Source organism: Leptonychotes weddellii, chromosome 13 (assembly GCF_054177405.1).
Source record: "Leptonychotes weddellii isolate Sample4059 chromosome 13, ASM5417740v2, whole genome shotgun sequence".
NCBI classification, from domain to species: Eukaryota; Metazoa; Chordata; class Mammalia; order Carnivora; family Phocidae; genus Leptonychotes; species Leptonychotes weddellii.
The window spans coordinates 75,752,832-75,772,149 of NC_138381.1; the positions used below are offsets into that span (position 1 = coordinate 75,752,832).

A 19,318-nucleotide genomic window follows, 5' to 3' on the forward strand; every position below is an offset into this window, starting at 1 on the left:
TGATGGTTAGCATTTTTTAACCATATTCTTTAATTAAGGAATATACATTTTTTTAGACACAATGCTATTGCACACTTAGGAGACTACAGGATAGTGTAAACATAATTTTTATATGCACTGGGAAACCAAAACATGCATTTGACTCGCTTTATTGCAACATTACTTTATCGGGGTGGTCTGGAACCAAAGCCACAATATCTCTCTGTATGCCTGTATTCTCTTGCTCTACAGTTAAACTACAATTCAAATACTTCTCTGTTGGCTAAATTCAAAAGTGTATAGTAAGACACAGAACAGTGCCTATGTAGACTTCTTTATCTACATAGACTTCTTTTTTATGGAGTTGCCAGTGTGGCAGAACTGTCTACCTAACTAGACAAAAGTCCAGACATGATGTAAACAATCCGCCCTCTCTAGGAATAAATGTACCATTCACATACCCTTTCTCAGTAAGGGCATACTCCTTCGAGACAAAGGCTGCTTCAAGTATTAAGTGAACTTACACAAAGGCGTATAATATATAATTATCCACCACTTTCTATTTGCATACAAGTGAAGCAATTGATGTTTTTTAAGTCTTCTGCTAAATGCATTTTAGGAGCTGACCTGACTATGCTCTGAGCAAGCAAGTATAAATTCCCAAGTGAATGTAGACACGTGAGACACAACTGAGTATCTGTTCATAGGACAAAAACCCCAGCCAAGGAGACCTGACCAGACTTGAATTGAATCCCATGAGCCAAAAACATTTGAGGGACAAGGTGGATTTCATTCTCTAGGCGGCTGAGGCTGACAACAGCTGGGGCTGGAAGGTATAAACTAATCTCCCTGGAATAACAAGTATTTAAAAAAGGATTTTCTAAAATAGGCATAGTTTTTTTAAAGACCGTTTTCCAAATACTGAATGTCAAGGCCAAATTGAATGCATGAGAAGCAGATCTCTTAAATATGACCTCTTCTACTCCTCACTCTTAAAGACAGCTTTTTTTGATTATAGAATTTCTCTTTCATTCATAGCATGCAATGTGCTACCAGAAATTCACTCACGAAACAAAATGAGAATAAAACATGTGGTTACTGATAAACAACAGAGGCCACACCTCCCCTGAGGAGGGATGCTGACCTTGATCCCCCAACAAAGGGGAGACTTGGGCAAGGGCTACGAAGCCATCCATTTGGTCCCCTTCTTGGATTTAACTTCCAGATATTAGGATGGAGCAGGAGGGAGGCAGGGAACACACGCAGGTTTCCAGACTCTCGACCAATACCCTGCTCCTCTGCCCCACAGGCTAACCGTCTCCTGCAGGAGCAGCTGCAACTGCTGGACTCCAAGACCATCGATGAGCTGTCCCAGAGAAGGCTGAGGTCACCGGACCAGGGACTGCAATGGAGCGGTATGTTTCCAAGCAAAACAAATGCAAGAGGCTGAGTGTGGAGAAGTACAGGCGACAGTTACTGTGGAGGTGGTGTCGCCAAATGCTGAAGAAGCAAGAGTCATTGCTGTTCACGGTGGGACCAGCTGGTGCTGGGGCCCATGATGGGTGGGGAAGAAAACCAACGCCTCAGTGGAGGCATCTGCCATGGAAACGTCGTGGAGTGAACAGCACGTATGCTCAGAAAGTGTCTTTGAATAGTGTTTAAGAAAGTTCTCAGGAAGCTGCTCCCCAATCCTCACGTTCCTCAATGTAAAAAGCCCTTGATAAGCATGAGACCCATGGAAATTTAGCTGGTCAGATGAACTTTGATTTGGAGAAAGAAGTCCCTCCACCCCTCTTGCTTTATAGAAGCAGAGGAATTGAAAGCAGAAGGAATCAACACTTGCCTTAGTGATCACCTAAGACAGAGGCTGAGGACACCAAATATAATGTGCCATACTCTGCAGGAAAAAGAAATCTCAACTCAGTGACAGGACCAGCTCTTGCCCCAACACCCAGCCACTGCCCCAGGCATGATGTGCCTTCAAGAAAGCACTATTTATTAGGGGTTAGACTTCCCACTTTTCATTTTTACCCATCAGTCTCTGCCTTCCTATTTTAAGAACTGACCTCATTTGTGCAGCTGTATAAGATTATCCATCCCCACCATCCTTAATACGTTGCCAGAGGTCTCTAAGGAAGACCCTGAGCTTAGAACATGAACAACTGGTGTTTCTGTTAGCCAGGTGGATTCTCTTCTATTCTTTTTCTTCAAGAAATTAGAAACACAAAAGAGAAGCAGAAAGGAGAAAACAGTGTAATTGAAGAGGCTGAACCCCGAAGTAAATTCTGTATTCTTCTGTTACTCTTCAGTGGGGTTTCACTTCCTTTTGGCAGCTTCTCCAAAGGAGCAGTTTATTTTGCAGTTCATTCAAGTCGACTTGGATCAACCTAGAAAGGTTTCTCCATTAGAGACTCTATCCAGCTGGCCCCATTCATTAGCTTAGTGGTGGCAATGACATATTCTGTACCTCCATCTTCCAGCTGGGAGAGAAATCGCAAGGCCGCGATTTCAGCAAAGGTTACGCCCCCAAGGAAAAATATCAGAGTGACTCGGTTTTCTCCTGGTTGACCTAAAAGGGAAACATTTCAGAATTAAGAATTATTATGGGTGCTTCTCCTCCCATGTCTTAAAAAACTACATCATGGGGGCACGTGGGTGGCTCAGTTGGTTGGGCATCCAACTCCTGGTTTCAGCTCAGGTTACGATCTCATGGATCGTGGGTTCGAGCCCAGGCGTTGGGCTCCGCGCTCAGCAAGGAGTCTGCTTGTAGATTCTTTCCCTCTGCCCCTCCCACCACTCACTCTTGAACGTGTGCTCTCTTCCTCTCTCTCTCTCTCTAAAAATAAATAAATCTTTAAAAAAAAACCCGCATCACTGGGGCGCCTGGGTGGCTCAGTCAGTTAAGTGTCTGCCTTCAGTTCAGGTCATGATCTCAGGGTCCTCGGATCGAGCCCTGAGTTGGGTTCTGAGCCCAGTGGGGAGTCTGCTTGAGATTCTCCCTCTCCCTCTGCCCCTCCCCCTGCTCACTCTCACTCTTTCTCTAAAATAAATAAATAAATCTTAAAAACAAACAAACATGGCCTCGTATATAAGAAAAAAAAAGTTAACTGTGTCTTGGTACAAACAGTTCCTTTGAAACTCAGGAACATGATTTTGATCTCAACTCAGAGGTTGAAAGCTGCTACTCCTGAGGGAATGATGGGTTCTAGTGCTTAGACTACACATTGGCAACTAACAAAAGAGGTGTACGGGACTCTGAGTCCTGCGTACCTTACAAATGTACTTTACAAAGCAACTGCACAGTCCACGAAAACCACAGCAGCAGTGTGTAACTGCTATAGATCCTGGCCACTGACTTACGTTTCTTTTGCAGTCCCGTGGGCAACGGCTGCCGTTCTTCAAAGTGGGGCCCTGGGAGTATGCGGAGAACTTCCTCGATACTGCGCCAGCCAGGCCGCGAGAGCAGCTGCGCCAGCCGCACGCTGAGAGGGGCATAACCACTGTACACATATGATATGTCCGTGGGATTCTGTTAAATAATTAAAGGGGAAAAAGTGTGTAGATACAGAGACATAGAGCCACTGAACAGCGGCCTTTTGGGTAACCCAAAATTATGTGATTTGGCTTTGAAGGCAGAAACACAAACTCCAGCAACGTCCTGCTCCGATCCACCCCAGCTTGGCCTGATTCTTAGCTGCCTGAGGTTCACTTTCAACTCAGATCTTGCAAAAGCCACTCAAAGCATCTCTAGGTACTGACCATGAAATGCTGTTATTTGCTTTGGCAAGAAACTTCTTGGAGGGAAAGCCGGCACTCTCTAGCTGAGCAACAACGTGCGTATCCCTTGAACTCAGTCATTCTACTTCCAGGCATTTCTCCTACAGAGGGGCTTGTCCACCAGAATAGACCAAAGCCCAGATGTATTAGCTGCAACTCTGTCTGTTCTAGCAAAAGACTGGAAACAACCTGAATTTCTATCAAGAGAAATCTGTTAATCATAAATTAAGGTTTATCTGCAAAACCACTATGTAGCAATTAAAAAAAAAACTTACAAAAAAGAATGAGGTAGATCACAGAGGGATCTTCAAGATATAGTATTAAGTGGTGGTTAGGGTGGGTGGGGAGAGGCAGGTCAGAACAGGGAAGAGAACTAGTATACTGTTTACCCTGTACAACATAGAAATTAAGAGTTTCTATATTCCACCCCTGGGGGGGGAGATAATCCGATTTTGCCACTGGTGGAGGAGACTTTTTAATTATTAGCTTTTGTTGCAGGAGGCAGCCTGATAAAGTTCCTATGAAAGTCTAAAAAAGAAAATAAGAAAAAGAAATTTAGAAAAACTGGACTCAACAATAAATGTAAGGCAAAGTACACTCTACTTTGGAAGTCAATGGTATAAAATATGCATCATTTATGTTAAAAGGTCTGCAGATTCACAGAATCTTCCTGGAAGGATAGATTAAAAAAACTGGTTACAGTGGTTCCTTCTGAGGGAAAACCATGCTGAGATGTGGAGGGAACCTGACTTTTCACTGTTTGCCTTATTTTTGTATGGCCGACATTTTTACCACACGTGCTGGACATTTTCCAGATTCTTCACCCCCACCCCCGCCCCCCCTCCCCGTGCTCTGTGTCCAGGAGGCGAACCTGTAGGCTCTATGCCAATGTGCTCCCACGCCCTCTTTGGGTTTGGCCAATGGGAGGCACGAGATGGAACCTGGAGAGTGGGCAGCATGTGAGGTCAGGGGTTTACAGCCCCAGCTTCCTCTCTGTGACACTGCTGGAGACTGGCTGTGTCTCTCCACCAGAGGCCTCTCATCCCTCGTCTTGTCAGATGGCCTCTCCACACAGCTCTTCTCTTCAAGTTCTGGAACAGGTTTTTGCAACAGTTCCCTCTCCTTGCCCTCGGGCCCAGGCTGGTAAGGAATCCCCACTGCAGGCCTTTTGCCAGCTCCCACCCTGCCCACATCTTAAGAAACTCCCCTCAAACTCCCCGGCGTCAGAGCGCCCTTTGTTCCCTGCTGGGATTCTGGCAGATATGATACGTGAATGCATTACTTTCTAAAAAACATTAGAAAACCATTCTAGAAAGGGCAAGGTGGATGTATAAATCAAGTAGCCTAGGTGGCCACGATAAACCGTTAACCAGTAGGTAAACTGAGTTGAAGTGGAGGGGTGTGTCTCACCTGTTCGTTCACATCATCCATCCAGAGGCGTAGTGTTTTTCGGATTGTTGGGTAATTGTTTCTGCCCCCCATCTGTGGTTTCAGCAGGCCAGCCTTCTCTAGGTTGTACAAGGTCAATATGTGCTCATAGCCGTATGTCTGCAAGACAAGGCGTTCGGATTGATGTCAGATTAGGAAAAGAGTTTCTGCCACTTTCTAAAAAGAGCACTTCCAACAAATGGATTTAGTATGTACTGTGGGGCATGTTACCCAAATTCACGGAAGGACTGTCTAGGGGCACAGGGGCAGCGTGGAGGATGAGACCTGCCTGCCCATTACAACTAACCCAGCTCACTGCTTCAAAGACTGATTTACAGTTTTTACTTTATTTTTTTTTAAGATTTTATTTATTTGTCAGAGAGAGAGAGCACAAGCAGGGGGAGAGGCAGAGGGAGAAGCAGGCTCCCCCCTGAGCAAGAAGCCCGATGTGGGGCTCAATTCCAGGGCCCTGGGATCATGACCTGAGCCGAAGGCAGCTGCTTAACAGACTGAGCCAGCCAGGCTCCCCTACAGTTTTTACTTTAAAGTCAGAATTTATGGACCCAACTTAAGTGAGCATCAAATAAATTAATATATATTTTATATGGGATATAATTTGATACTTAAAAAAAAAGAATGAGGCAGATCTATACATTCCGATAAGAAAGATCTGGATATATTCTTTTTTTTTTTTTTTAAGTATTTATCTGAAAGAGAGAGAGGGTATGTGTGTGTGCACGCGAGCAGGGGAAGCAGCAGAGGGAGAGGGAGCATCTCAAGCAGACTCCCCACTGAGTATGGAGCCCCACGTGGGGCTCCATCGCACGAACCTGAGATCACACCCTGAGCTGAAACCAAGAGCTGGATGCTCAACCGGCTACACCACCCAGGCACCCCTGGATATACTCTTAAGGACAAAAAGTATAGTAATAGAATACTTTATACAGTAGGATTTTATTTCTATTTTTAAAAAGATACAGTAGGGGCTCCTGGGTGGCTCAGCTGGTTGGGCAACTGCCTTCAGCTCAGGTCATGATCCTGGGGTCCTGCGATCGGGCCCCGCATCGGGCTCCCTGCTCCTCAGGGAGCCTTTTTCTCCCTTTTCCTCTGCCTGCCGCTCCCCCTGCTTGTGCTCTCTCTCTAATAAATATTTAAAAATCTTTAAAAAAATAAATAAAAATAAAAAGATACAGTAAATAATAATAGTAATAGCCAACACTTACATAACACTTTCTGGGGGAGGGGGGGCAGTGTTCTGTTGCAAGCCTGTCACACGTGCATTAACTCAGTCTCTTTATTCTAACCCAGCGTGCTAGGTGGTATTACTATCTCCATTTTACAGAGAAGTTTAAATAACTTGCCCAAGGTCATGCAGCTACTTAGTAACAGAGCTGGGACATGGATCCAGCCAGTCTTACCCCACAGTCTGTGAGTGTGAATATTCTTTGTCTGTAAATGCAAACAAGGGAGTCTGGAAGCAGACCAAACTGTTGCCATTGGTCCTATTTGGGGAGGGCGATGGGGGTGTGAGTGAGGTGCAGGAAGGATCACATGTTGCTCCAGATGCTTCGCCTTATTTGAATTTTATACGATGAGAATGCATGTGTTACCTATGTAATTTTTTTAAAATACCAAAAAAAAAATTTGAGCATTTAGTTTTAATAACAATGTACTTAACTATGGCTGGTGGTAGCAAGTAAATACTACCTGAGACATTTTCAAACAGAGGAGAGAATTTTTTAAATAATGGTGGCCTTTTCCTAATGGTGAAGTAAAACAAGCTTAATTTATGTACGTCTGCTAAGGGATTATCATCAGAAAATTTGCAAAAAGGTCCCTTCCTCCATCAAATGCAATCTGGTTAAGAGCAAGGGCACCAAACCCCAGTTCCCTGGGTTTTGGCACTGGCTCTGCCACTCACTAGCCAGGTGACCAGGGGCAAGTTACAAAACGACCTTGTGCCTCAGTTTTTTCATCCATAAAATAGGGATGATAACAGTATCTAATTCACAGGGCTGTAGTGAGGATTAAACAAAAGAATACATTAAAGCTCTTTCACTAGAGCCTGGTACATAGTAAATGCTCAATAAACATTAACTATTATTATGCAACCACAGTAAACAGTGATGGATACCAAGGACAACCCCCTCTAGGTGTTAAAATTTAAAAGACAGTGGAAACAATACACCAAAATAGGAGCTTTAAACTGTACTTTTTTTTAAAAGATATTTCCTCCTTTGGTAAATTAGTAATTTGAAATCTACTGACCTGGAGAATTTCTCTTTTGTAATAATCCAGAACTTTTTGTTTGAGTCCACTATTGCACACGGACTGGAGGCAAACCAACCTTAACACCTTGATCAGCGGGTGCTTTTGGGCAATACAGTCTTCAATGTAACTATTGACCTGGAAACAAAATATATAGGTATGTATTCCAGCATCCAGTTTGGGGGCCTAACAAACTTGGTATTTACGATTATTTTTCAAAGTGGGGGACACACTCAGACAATGCAACCGCCTGTCTGAACACAGCAGACAGCCTTCTGAGAGGTTCTTGAATGTCTGGGGCATCCGTGACCATGTCTGTCTCAATAATAGAAGCGATTTATTGGCCGCAAAGTAATAGGAACTTTCTTGGGAAATAGATTTTCTAGAAAATAGGAATTTCCAGAAATTGCATAATTTTAAATGTATTATTAGAGGTGGATATTTACAGGAATTATATGAGCAGGTCCCTCAGAAAGCAAATATCTTCATTTATCTACGACAGGCCTTAAAGATGGTTGGTTTCAGGGGCTGGAGAGCAATGCTAACTACCCATGACTTGGAGAAATCTGGACTTCCACATTTTGCACTTGCTCTTAAAAATGCCTCGGCAAGGCATGGGAATCAACACGGTTGCTTTTCTAGCTATAATCTGACGTTTGACAAATCACCAGTGATTTGCTAGTTTTACTGTTCACATACCTTATCAGTGTCTATTCCAGACATAAACTCCTGCTCCACTGTTAGTTTATCAAAGAAGTCTTCAGAAGCTAAAATGTAATTAGCAAATTTGCAACTTAGAAATTAAATAAATGTTGATTTGAGCAGTGTGCTTTTCTACAGAGAAGATAATTAAGAAACAAGACGCACAAAAACGCAAGCAAGCAAAAGGCTCAAACTGTCATCTGAAAACAATCTTCTAAAACATGGAAAACCCTACAACCCTGTGCTCCTAAATTACATCGACATGCAGCTGGCCACTGTACCCCTTTGCTGTCCTTAGGACTCAACACAGATCCCAAGAATTTAGCCTTGGTACCAGGGAAAGCTAATCTCCCTAGCACTTCACTATCATCATCAAATTCAACCCCATTTTAACTGCTTCCTATTAACAGGAAAACAAAGGACTGATTTTCCAACACCATGTTTTACTTCAGATTCAAAGTAGACTTCATAATACACGGCACCCATGTTTTATGAATAAATTCGTCTTTGATTTAATACACATCTTCTGAGCTCTTTCAAAATACTCAACACATGATCTCTCTACCAATTCTGCAGGAAGTTTTCAAGGGAAAAACAAAAACAAAAGCAGAAACATCACATTGCTCTGATGAACCCTTAATAAGAGGGGAAAAAACTAGATAAAAAAAGAGCCTCATTAGGGTGGCAAACTTACAGAAGAGTTTTTTTTCTCTTATCACTATTCCAAATATCTTGTCTTAGGATTATATTAATAACGGGGAAAAACTGAGTTAACCACAAATGAAACACACTTAACTATGAACATGCATGCACTTAATTAACACAGAATGACAAACAATGTTCAAATAGAGCTGTCTTTCCCAAGGAGGTATCATGGTGCCCGTGACCCTGGCATCAGAGTATGCATGCAAGTCAGTCCCGATGAAAATCATCACTCCAAAGGATACTCACTGGTAACATCTTTGATTAACTCAGCAATCGAGGTGTGGTTTGCAAGTGAGCCTCTTGCTGCCTGCATGTGGGGCAGCTGGGAAACAAACTGCTTGATCTCCCCAACCGTCTTAGCATTGTGCCTTTCCTGAAATGGGGGAAATGGCAGACCCATCAAGCAGGGGAGATATTTTATTTATTAATTTATTTTTAGAATTATTCTGCTTCTTTTTCAAGATATTATTTATTTATTTGAGAGAGAGCGAGAGTGAGCACGAGCAGGGCAGAGGGGCAGAGGGAGAGGGAGAAGCAGGCTCCCCAATGAGCCGGGAGCCCAGCGCGGGGTTCGATCCCGGAACTCCGGGACCACGATCTGAGCCGAAGGCAGACGCTCAACTGACTGAGCCACCCAGGTGCCCCGAAGGTATTTTATTTTTAAGTGCTCTGCTCTGTGTGTTGCTCACAGGATGTATAATTTATATCAAAGTAGAAAAAAGAATGGAATACAAATAAATCAGGCCAAACCCAGCTCCGCCATTACAAGAAAAACAGAGAAGATGAGTTCATGGTGCCTGATTACTGTGTTAGTTCTTCAGAGAGCAAACATATGAGGTTTTCTCCTCCTATGCCCGGGTTCCTATCGTGATTAGTATTTGGGGGCATCTGAGTATTTGTGGGGGCACTATTAGGTTACCCACAAATACTTCTGAATAAAAAACAAAAACATTATGTTAAGAGGGAAATGTAAACAGCAAAAAGTGTCCTCTATAATAAAAAAAAAAACAACGCATTCTTACTGCTGAATCTCAATCTTGAATATCGTCCACAAAGTGAACCTCGCTTAGTGATGGGATTTTTTTTTTTTTTTTTTTTTGCAAAACTGAATCATGTAAACCAAATGTAACTTCAGAAATGTGAAAATCAATGAATGAATATAATCCCTCAGAAAGATGAAATCTAGAAATACATACTCGGTGCAACATTCGTTTTCAAAAATTCCCCCAGTTTACGTTTCCAAAGTCTAAACATTCAGAGTTTATCATCTTACTGAATTTTCCTGTTTCCAAAATGAGCTCACCCAAGAGTAAATGGGCATCCAGGCAAGAGGAGGCAGGAGGTGATAATGAAGCGCCTAAATTTAGAGCTTTCACCCAAAACCGCAAGTTCTATTCTAGAGGATCTTTTTTTTTTTTTTTTTAGAGGATCTTTTATTTATAGTACAGCCGGCTTCCTTTTGAGTGAGGTAGGAAATAACGAAAAAGGAAAAGGTAACACAAGTATTTCTGACGAAAGCCTGTAAACCGCAAACACTGCTCCTGCCACCCTGCAGAAAAAGGAGCCAACTTACACCTTCTGTCATGGGGCCTGGGAACAAGTTCCAAAAGAAACCCTGCACGTTAGGAGAGAAATGTGCACCTGCACCGAAGCCCAGAGGCTCTTCCTCTCCTTGGGGGGGGGGGGTGCAGTCTAGCCTGTGACCCAGAGCTGCAGCACGACACAGCCAAAGTGCCTCACCTCAAACGCTGCGGAGATGACCTTTGCTTTCTTGCTAAGCACGGAGCCCACCGCGTTGAAGTTTTTGTCTCGGATCTCAGCATAGAGCTCCTCTGCAGAATTCAGCTGAAGCTTCTTTGCTTCCGTGGGGAGATCCTTCCCAGCATCGCCCTGCTTCTTCGGTGCAAATTTCTCCGGAGGTAATTTCACATAACCTGAACGACAGTGGAAGGGAGCAAGCACCTGTGTGCCTTTACTGGCAGAATGGATCAAAGTGCCGGGCACAAAACAGGATTTTCCAACTCAGGAGAGAAGTAAGCTAGCTTTAGGAAACAATGGCATATAATACTAAGGTTTTGATTTTTCCACGATCAAAGTACGCTTTGATCATAAAGAAATACATCAGGACTTATTATTAAACATTTCTGAAATTTTAAATGCTGACAGAAATAAACAAGCATGGTGTGGGCCAAAACCAAACCAACATGTTTGTGAACTTTGACCTAATGATCTGTCACACCTAAACGCTAGGAGGCCTCCCCCATCTTCCATCTTGTGTCTCCAACCTCGAGTGTCGGCCCTTCCCTGGATACGCCCCACTGCAATGTCCACAGCAGCATCCCTGTGTCTCTTATGAGGCCTGCCACTCGCTGTGGCCCTCTATATCTACCCCTCCCCAAACCCAGTGCAAATGCCACCTCTCCAACAAGCTTTCCCAACAACCGCCAGCCACGAGGGTCTGCATTCTCCAAACCGCAGTGCCACCTACATCTAACCCAGGGCCACTGCTCACAGGGACAAGCAGAGGCCTGCACACTAAGCATCCGGCCAGCTTTCGTGGGACCGACAACAGCAGTTTTTGCTTGGATTTTGTTTAATCTGGTGTCTGAAAGCCAAAAGTCAGTATTGTATTTTCTCAAATATCCTCCAATTTAAGAAAGCATCTCCTAAAAAAAAAAAAAAGACCTTTTGGAGATTTCTATCCAATGACCTTTCAGGAAACACAGAGGTCACTTTACTTACTGTTCTGAATGCCATAAATTTCATCAATGAGTCCTTCATATGTAAGCTGAGTGGCGAGAGGCGTTAATAAGTCCACGTTTCGATCGAGCAACAAGAGATTATCAAAAACAGGAAATATTGAATTTTGGCTTCCTGTAAACTCTCTCTTCATCCTGATCATCATATTGGCCACTTGCTGGAAAAAAAACATTGGATCAGGTGGGACTTTCCTGGGAAATAGCCTAGTTTAAAATGTAGCTAAAAACAGAAAGACAATCAAAAAATTTAAAAAGGAGAGGGAGCCTGGGTGGCTCAGTTGGTTAAGCGACTGCCTTCGGCTCAGGTCATGATCCTGGAGTCCCAGGATCGAGTCCCGCATCGGGCTCCTTGCTCAGCGGGGAGTCTGCTTCTCCCTCTGACCCTCCCCCCTCTCATGCTCTCTCTATCTCATTCTCTCTCAAATAAATAAATAAAATCTTTAAAAAAAAAAATTTAAAAAGGAGAGAAACTGTGGAAGGGTGAGACTGATCAGAAATAAGCAGTCAGAGAAAAGCGTCTGTGTTGGCCACCCACTCCCACCACGCATGTGCTCTGATGGCAGCCACTGCTCTTCGAGGCATGAGAAGGCGGATGCAGTCTGTTCGCGTTATTTGAGGGACTCCTGTAAAGTGGCCGTGAGCACGGACCCAGCGAGTCCTGAGTCACTGCTGTAGGGCAGAGACAGGGTTAGGTTTCTGCGAGCCTCTGGTCACAAGGTTTTTATCAACTAATCAGCGTGTAACCTTGTTTTACGTGTGTTTCTATTTAAAGACACTTGATTTCCTATAGCTTGTTGATTGACCCACAATGAACTCACTGCCAACAGCACCATCACTCACGCCTGAGGGAAGCTGAGGCAACACGGTATTCTCTCGGAAAGGCCCATCACGACCTTCCTGAGCTCAGGGACACGGGCAGTGCTTCAGGACCACCCTTGGGGCCACGTGAAACAGTGAAATCACCAAGAGAAAGCGCAAAAAACGCGCTGTTAGGTAGTGCATGGCCCTATATAGTGGCAGAAAGGACACCTGTTTACCGCCTGAGAGCCCAAACAAGAAGGCAGAGCATCGCTGTACTGGACGTCAGCTGGAAACGCGCACAGCGGGCAGCTCAAATTTTTTGCCACTCTTGACATGTCCGTAAGCACTGCAAGTATCGATTTGGGGTTACAAGTACATTTCAGCAATTAGGTGAATTCACACATAAATAGGATTGACTGTACTTGTTTGTAAATAGCTTCCTATTGCTCCCCTTTTGGGTACCAGGGCACCCCTTCCTTCACCCCAGAAACATGCACCATTTCTTACCCTGGCACACTCTCCTTTCCCAAAGATCTGGGGGATTGTCCCATACAGAGCCTGCAGGGTCATGAGCCCCTTGGCTGCGTGGTAGAGGCTCGTCTGGTCACTCTCCAGGTAGCACTCCTGTGGGGAGAAAGGGTGGTTACTGTTAGGCCCCAGTCACTGGGTGCTTGCTGGGTACCTGCCTCTGTCTGGCCCTGGGACTTTCCCCTTATTTCCCCCACTCTGCCTGGAAAGCTGGGGACACAAGACCGTTTTGTCAAGCTGCTACTTGGCAGTCAAGAACACAAGGCCAACATCTGTGCTACTGGGATGCAGCTGTGGAAGCACCTGGCAGAGCCTTCTGGAAGAAAAGTATTCACCAACCACACCAATTCTTCTTATTTATCGACTCTCAAGTAAACTGATTAACAAAGACGGACAATGAGAATGGGTTCTCTCGCTCCCTGTGGGGAGTGCAGACTTTGGGAAGGCCACATGCTAATACCCACAAAGGCACACATTCTTTGTGCCAGAGGACCACACAACAGAATACTTAGCAGTTTTCACAACATGAGATTTTCATATATGCTGATAACAAAGGTCCTAACATGTTGAGGAGTGAAAAGGGGTAGCTGAACGAAATTTAGAGTCTGATCTCATTTTCAGAAAATACACTTTACTCTATAAAATATATAAGGTATATTTCATCAAGGCCAACAAAATACACACAAAGCCAGTTGGGAAGCGAGAGGGGAAATGCTCAGTCCTGACACTGACTCAGGTCGCCCTGATCTGAGCCCCTCTGTGCCACTTACCAGCTGCTCCCTAGGCCAGTTACATAACCTCTGTGTGCCTCAATTTACTCATCTGTAGAAGGGAGTACATTCCACATGGTGTAAGGAGTAAATGAAGAAAATGCATGTAAAACATTAAATCCCAGCACTCGAAACATATAGTAAGTGCTTAATAAATGGTAGCTTTTATTATTTGGAATTGTTTGTATATTTTTCACAATCATTATCTCCTCATAAGTCAAATGGTACATGAGGCGCCTGGGTGGCTCAGTCGGTTAAGCGTCTGACTCTGGATTTTGGCTCAGGTCATGATCTCAGGGTTGTGAGATCGAGCCCCACATTAGGCTCTGTGATGGGTGTGGAGCCTGCTTAAGATTCTTTCTCTCCCTCTCCCTCTGCCTCCCCACAAAAAGAAATAATGAGTCAAAATGGTACATCGCACCAGACACCTGCTCTCCACCCACCCACCCAATGTGTCTAGTCTCCAAAGCCAGGAGGGAAAGGATACCAAAGGGATTAGGGAAGACAGAGTGGAGCACTCGAGCACTCCGCCCCTGGGAGGAAGGAGGGCTGTCCCCCGAAGACACTGTGAGGAGTATCTGGTCACCACTGGAAGCCCTGCCAGATGATGGCTCTTCCAAGTCTGGGGTATTTTAATATTTCACTGAATAGGAAAGGTGAAAAAAAAATGTCTGAAGACACACTTTCTGGCAAAATTACTTAAAACTCCTGATTGGAGCAGAAGTAAGATAAAAATTCAAGAAAAAAAATATTAGGGAACATCTCTCCAAATAGCATTCATATTATTATTATTATTTAAGATTTTTATTTATTTGAGAGAGAGAGAGAGAGCACGAATGAGTGGGGGGGAGGGCAGAGGAAGAGGGAGAATCAGACCCCCGCTGAGCAGGAAACCTGACGTGGGGCTCAATCCCAGGACCCTAAGATCACCACCTGAGCCGAAGGCAGACACTTAACCGACTGAGCCAGCCAGGTGCTCCTTTAAGATTCTATTTTTAAGTAATCTCTATACCTGACATGGGACTCAAACCCACAACCCCGAGAGATCAAGAGGTGCATGCTCTACAGACTGAGCCAGCAAGGTGCCCCAGCATTCATATTATTTTTAATTTAAAAAGTTGTATTACTATAGACATTCCTTTTTTTTTTTTTTTAAGATTTACTTATTTTTATTTTAGAGAGAGAGAAAGTGAGTGAGCATGGGAGAAGGGGCAGAGGGAGAGGAAGAGAGAGAATCTCCAGCAGACTCCCCACTGAGCATGGAGCCTGACATGGGACTCAATCTCATGACCCTTAGATCATGACCTGAGCTGAAATCAAGAGTTGGATGCTCAATCGAAGGAGCCATCCAGGCACCCCAGACATTCCTTTTATAAGGCTATCTTTTAAAAAAGATTTAAAAGTTAAAAACAGATACTAATCTTGAATTTTTTGCTCTAATGTAAGTGTCGGTGGAGTGATAATTTGTGTTAATATCCCAACTCTATTGTGCACTTGTGGAATTTTAAGCCAGGAGGACATTTTGGGAGGGACAAATGCTAATACTGTTAACATTTAAATACTTTTTGACCTCCAAATCCCACATGCCTACACAATAGAACAGCCAACAGTTTCTATAAAGAAAACAGGTTAATATACACTGATTTTTACGTGTACGTATGAAGGCTGTGATACATTAATCACTGTTACTGAGCATGATATATTAATCACTGTTACTGAGCATTCAACAGGGTGAATTCTGATTCCCACATTTTATACAGAACAATGATGGAGAAGATCTTAATCACATCCCCAAAGCATAGAAAGATCTACATGTGCCTTCTGATGCCAAAAATCACTAAATTATGCTCATTGTTTAAAATCACATAAATATGTAAAATTACGTCAACTCCATCAGAAATTGGGGCTGAATTTCGCACTAGGTGGAATTCTCAGCTTTACCACCCAGGCAAAATCTCTGATTTCTAAACAGAATCTGAAGTGAACTTACAAAACCAAGAGCTTGAGATTCCCAGCAGAAAATAATTCTGTCCTTTTTTTGCAAATCATCAGAAAAACAAACAGGAAATCTCTCCTCTGGACAGGGTCTGGCATGCTGGGACAAGTTTTCCTCAGCTGCTACCAATTCACATTAATTACAGAGACGTGAATTAATGACATGTGGGCATTCCATTACAGCTATACGATGAAACAGATAGAGCAAAATGGTAATTCCAGAATCTAGGTGATGGGTATATGGGTGTTCCCTGTCAAACTCTCAACTTCTGTGTATGTCTGAAATTTTTCATTTAAATGTTGGCAGGGGGGTAGTCTATACCATCTTTGGATGAGATTCAGCGTATAAGCAAACCAGTAGGGAACATGGCGGAAAAAGAGCCTTCGTTATTCAAATTAGTCAGTGGTGCCACTGAGATCTACTGCCTCAAGTTAACCCTTTTAAGGCGGTGATCACTGTTAACAACGTCCTGGGGAAGAAAACGTTTCAAATAATTTTTTTGTACAACACCAGAGGTTCTCAAAAGTTCTAGTCTCCATCACAAGCCCATGAATCAAGGAAGAAAATATGGACAAATGTGAGTGCACTGAAAAACACGCATGGCAAAAACTACCATAAGCAAAGTCCAAAGACAAATGTCAAAAGAGAGTAAAGAACAGTCTACAGGGTGCCTGAGTGGCTCAAGTCGGTTAAGCGACTGCCTTCGGCTCAGGTCACGATCCCGGAGTACCGGGATCGAGTTCCGCATCAGGCTCCCCGCTCAGCGAGGAGTCTGCTTCTCCCTCTAACCCTCCCCCCCTTCTTGTGCTCTCTCTCTCTCACTCTCTCTCTCAAATAAATAAAATTTAAAAAAAAAGTCTACAGTTACAGGGCCCACATGCACAGTGACCTACGTACAGGGTTGTTCACCACCTCCAACAGCACAAGATGAGAAACGCTGACATATCCTACAGAAGGGGACTGGTTTGATAAATTACGTTAGCTCCAAACAATGCAACGGTATGCAGCTTCAAACAAAAATACAGAAGCATTTTCACATATGGTAGAAAATGATCTTGAGATAATATTATTAAGAGAAGAAAGCAAGATGCCAAACTTATATGGTTTATGCCACCATTTGTATAAAGTGGGGAGGGTATTTTATATATATTATGAGCTGTAGCTACATAAAGCATCAAAAAAAGAATTAGTAATAGTGATTGCTGCTGACAGGGAATTGGCAGTTTGAGCACTGGGAGGCTTACTTTTCACTCTGTACCCTTTCTTACTCAAAGAAATCATTGTGCAAGGATAACGTTCTCAAAAACTTTCAAGGGCACCTGGGTGGCTCAGTCGTTAAGCGTCTGCCTTCAGCTCAGCTCGTGATCCCAGGGTCCTGGGATCGAGCCCCACATCGGGCTCCCTGCTTGGTGGGAATCCTGCTTCTCCCTCTTCTACTCCCCCCACTTGTGTTCCCTCTCTGTCTCTCTGTCAAAAAATAAATAAATAAAAAATCTTAAAAAAAACAAAAAAAACTTTCAAATCATTTTATTAAAGATAAAGTAATATTCTTATGAGAGAAAGTGTTCTTTGAAATAAAGATGGTAAATAAAGCAAATACATAAACTTACATTTGCAAGAAAACTCTTAGTTCTGGAGAACAAAGGCGTGCACATTTGCTATAAACATATGTGGAAAATAAGCAGTGGAGAAAACCAGGGCTGGAACAACTGGCTACCCATCTGGAAAAAATTAAATGAGCCTCTACCTCACACCACACACTCCACACAAATACACAATTCAAGCTAAACACCTGACCTTTTTTTTTTTCTTAAAAAGCAAAACTTCCAAGACTTTCGAAGGAAAATATAAGATTTCCTGTATCTTCAGGGTGTAGGGGGATTTAATAATACTCGAAAAACACAAACTAAAAGAATAAAAGTGATATATTTAACTACTTTAACTTGGAAGACTCCTACCTCTCAGTGTCAAAGCTTACTACAAAACCACAGTAATTGAGAGAGTAGGGTGCTGGCATAAAGACAGGCATATTGACTAATGGAATAGAATTGTGACATCAGAAATAAACATTTACATTTATGGACGACGGATTTTCAACAAGGGCACCAAGACAATTCAATGAGGAAAGTACCACCTTCCAGCGAATGGTGCTGGAACAAATGGACAGCCACATGCAAATGAACGAAGCTGGATCCCCACCTCACATCAGATAAAAGTGAACTTAAAATAGCTCAAAGACCTAAATGTAAGATTGAAACCATAAAATTGTTTGAAGAAAACATAAGGGTCAATCCATTACTCTGGGTTAGGCAACGATTTCTTAGATGGGACACCAAAAGCAAAAGCAACAAGAGGGAAAAACAGTTAAACTGAACTTTAAAATGAAAAATTCTGGGTTGAAAAAAAAAAATTTGTGTTTCACTTTTACCAAGTGAAAAAAAATCACAGAATGGGATAAAATATTTGCAAATCATGTATCCAATAAAGAACTTGCATCCAGAACATTCCAGAATTCTTACAACTCTTCTAATGAAAAGATAAACTACCCCACTTTAACAAATGCACCACACATCAGAATAGACATTTCTTTAAAGGAAGACATACAAATGGCCAAGAAGCACATCATTGGTCACTACGAAATGCAAATCAAAACCACAATGAGATAATGCTTCACACTCTCCAGGATGGCAAACTTCAAGAAGACAGATAACAATGTGTTGGTGAGATTGTAAGATTGGAACCCTTATCTATCTCTGGTGGGAGCAGAAAATGGTGCGGTCACTGTGGAAAAGTCTGTCAGCTCCTCCAAATGTTAAACACAGGGTTTTACCGTATGACCCAGCAATTCTACTTCAAGGTATATGTAAGAGAAATGAAAACACATGTACATACAAAACCTTGTAAGAATGTTCGCAGCATCATGATTGCCGACAGGTGAAAAACCACCATCTGTCCACTAAAGATGAATGATAAACAAAATGTGGGCTATTATTACAACAGAATACTGTTTGACAATAAAAAGGAATGAAGGACTGATAACCTGCTACAATGTGGATGAGCGTCGAGAACATGATGCTAAGAGAGAGGCCAGACACAAAAGACCACGTGTTACATGATTTCATTGATAAGAAATCTCCAGAATAGGCAACTCCACACAGATGGCAATGGGCTAGTGACGCCAGGAGCCGTGCAGGGAGAGAGGGGGTGACTGCTAATGGGCAGAGCGTTTCTTTCTGAAAGGAGAAAAATGTTCCACAAGGAGACAGTGGCGATGGTCGCACAACACTGGAAACTAGTGAACTGCACACTGTAAAAGGGTGAATCTTATGGCACGTGAATTATGTCTCAATAAAGCTATTACAAAAATAAAGCACTTCAGGGTGCTTGGGTGGCTCAGTCGTTGAGCGTCTGCCTTCGGCTCAGGTCGTGATCCCAGGGTCCTGGGATCGAGCCCCACGTCGGGCTCCCTGCTCGGTGGGAAGCCTGCTTCTCTCTCTCCCACTCCCCCTGCTTGTGTTCCCTCTCTCGCTGTCTCTCTCTGTCAAATAATTAAAATTGTAACTCAACACATATCTTTAAAAAAAAAGAGGCCTGGGCGCCTGGGT

General features: G+C 43.2%; 1 protein-coding gene across 1 annotated transcript in view; it reads right to left on the reverse strand.

Moving 5' to 3' along the window:
• Window positions 1-19,318, reverse strand: part of VPS33A (VPS33A core subunit of CORVET and HOPS complexes) — a 22,427-nt gene continuing 3,109 nt past the window's right edge. Inside the window, exons 4-13 of the mRNA XM_081800957.1 lie at window positions 15,708-15,848; window positions 12,927-13,043; window positions 11,602-11,776; window positions 10,600-10,793; window positions 9,106-9,232; window positions 8,152-8,219; window positions 7,453-7,590; window positions 5,167-5,304; window positions 3,340-3,508; window positions 1-2,548 (exon numbers count right to left, since the gene is read on the reverse strand). Of these exons, the coding sequence (XP_081657083.1) occupies window positions 2,367-2,548; window positions 3,340-3,508; window positions 5,167-5,304; window positions 7,453-7,590; window positions 8,152-8,219; window positions 9,106-9,232; window positions 10,600-10,793; window positions 11,602-11,776; window positions 12,927-13,043; window positions 15,708-15,848 (1,449 nt within the window). The 3' untranslated portion in view covers window positions 1-2,366. The remainder of the gene's footprint in view (window positions 2,549-3,339; window positions 3,509-5,166; window positions 5,305-7,452; window positions 7,591-8,151; window positions 8,220-9,105; window positions 9,233-10,599; window positions 10,794-11,601; window positions 11,777-12,926; window positions 13,044-15,707; window positions 15,849-19,318) is intronic.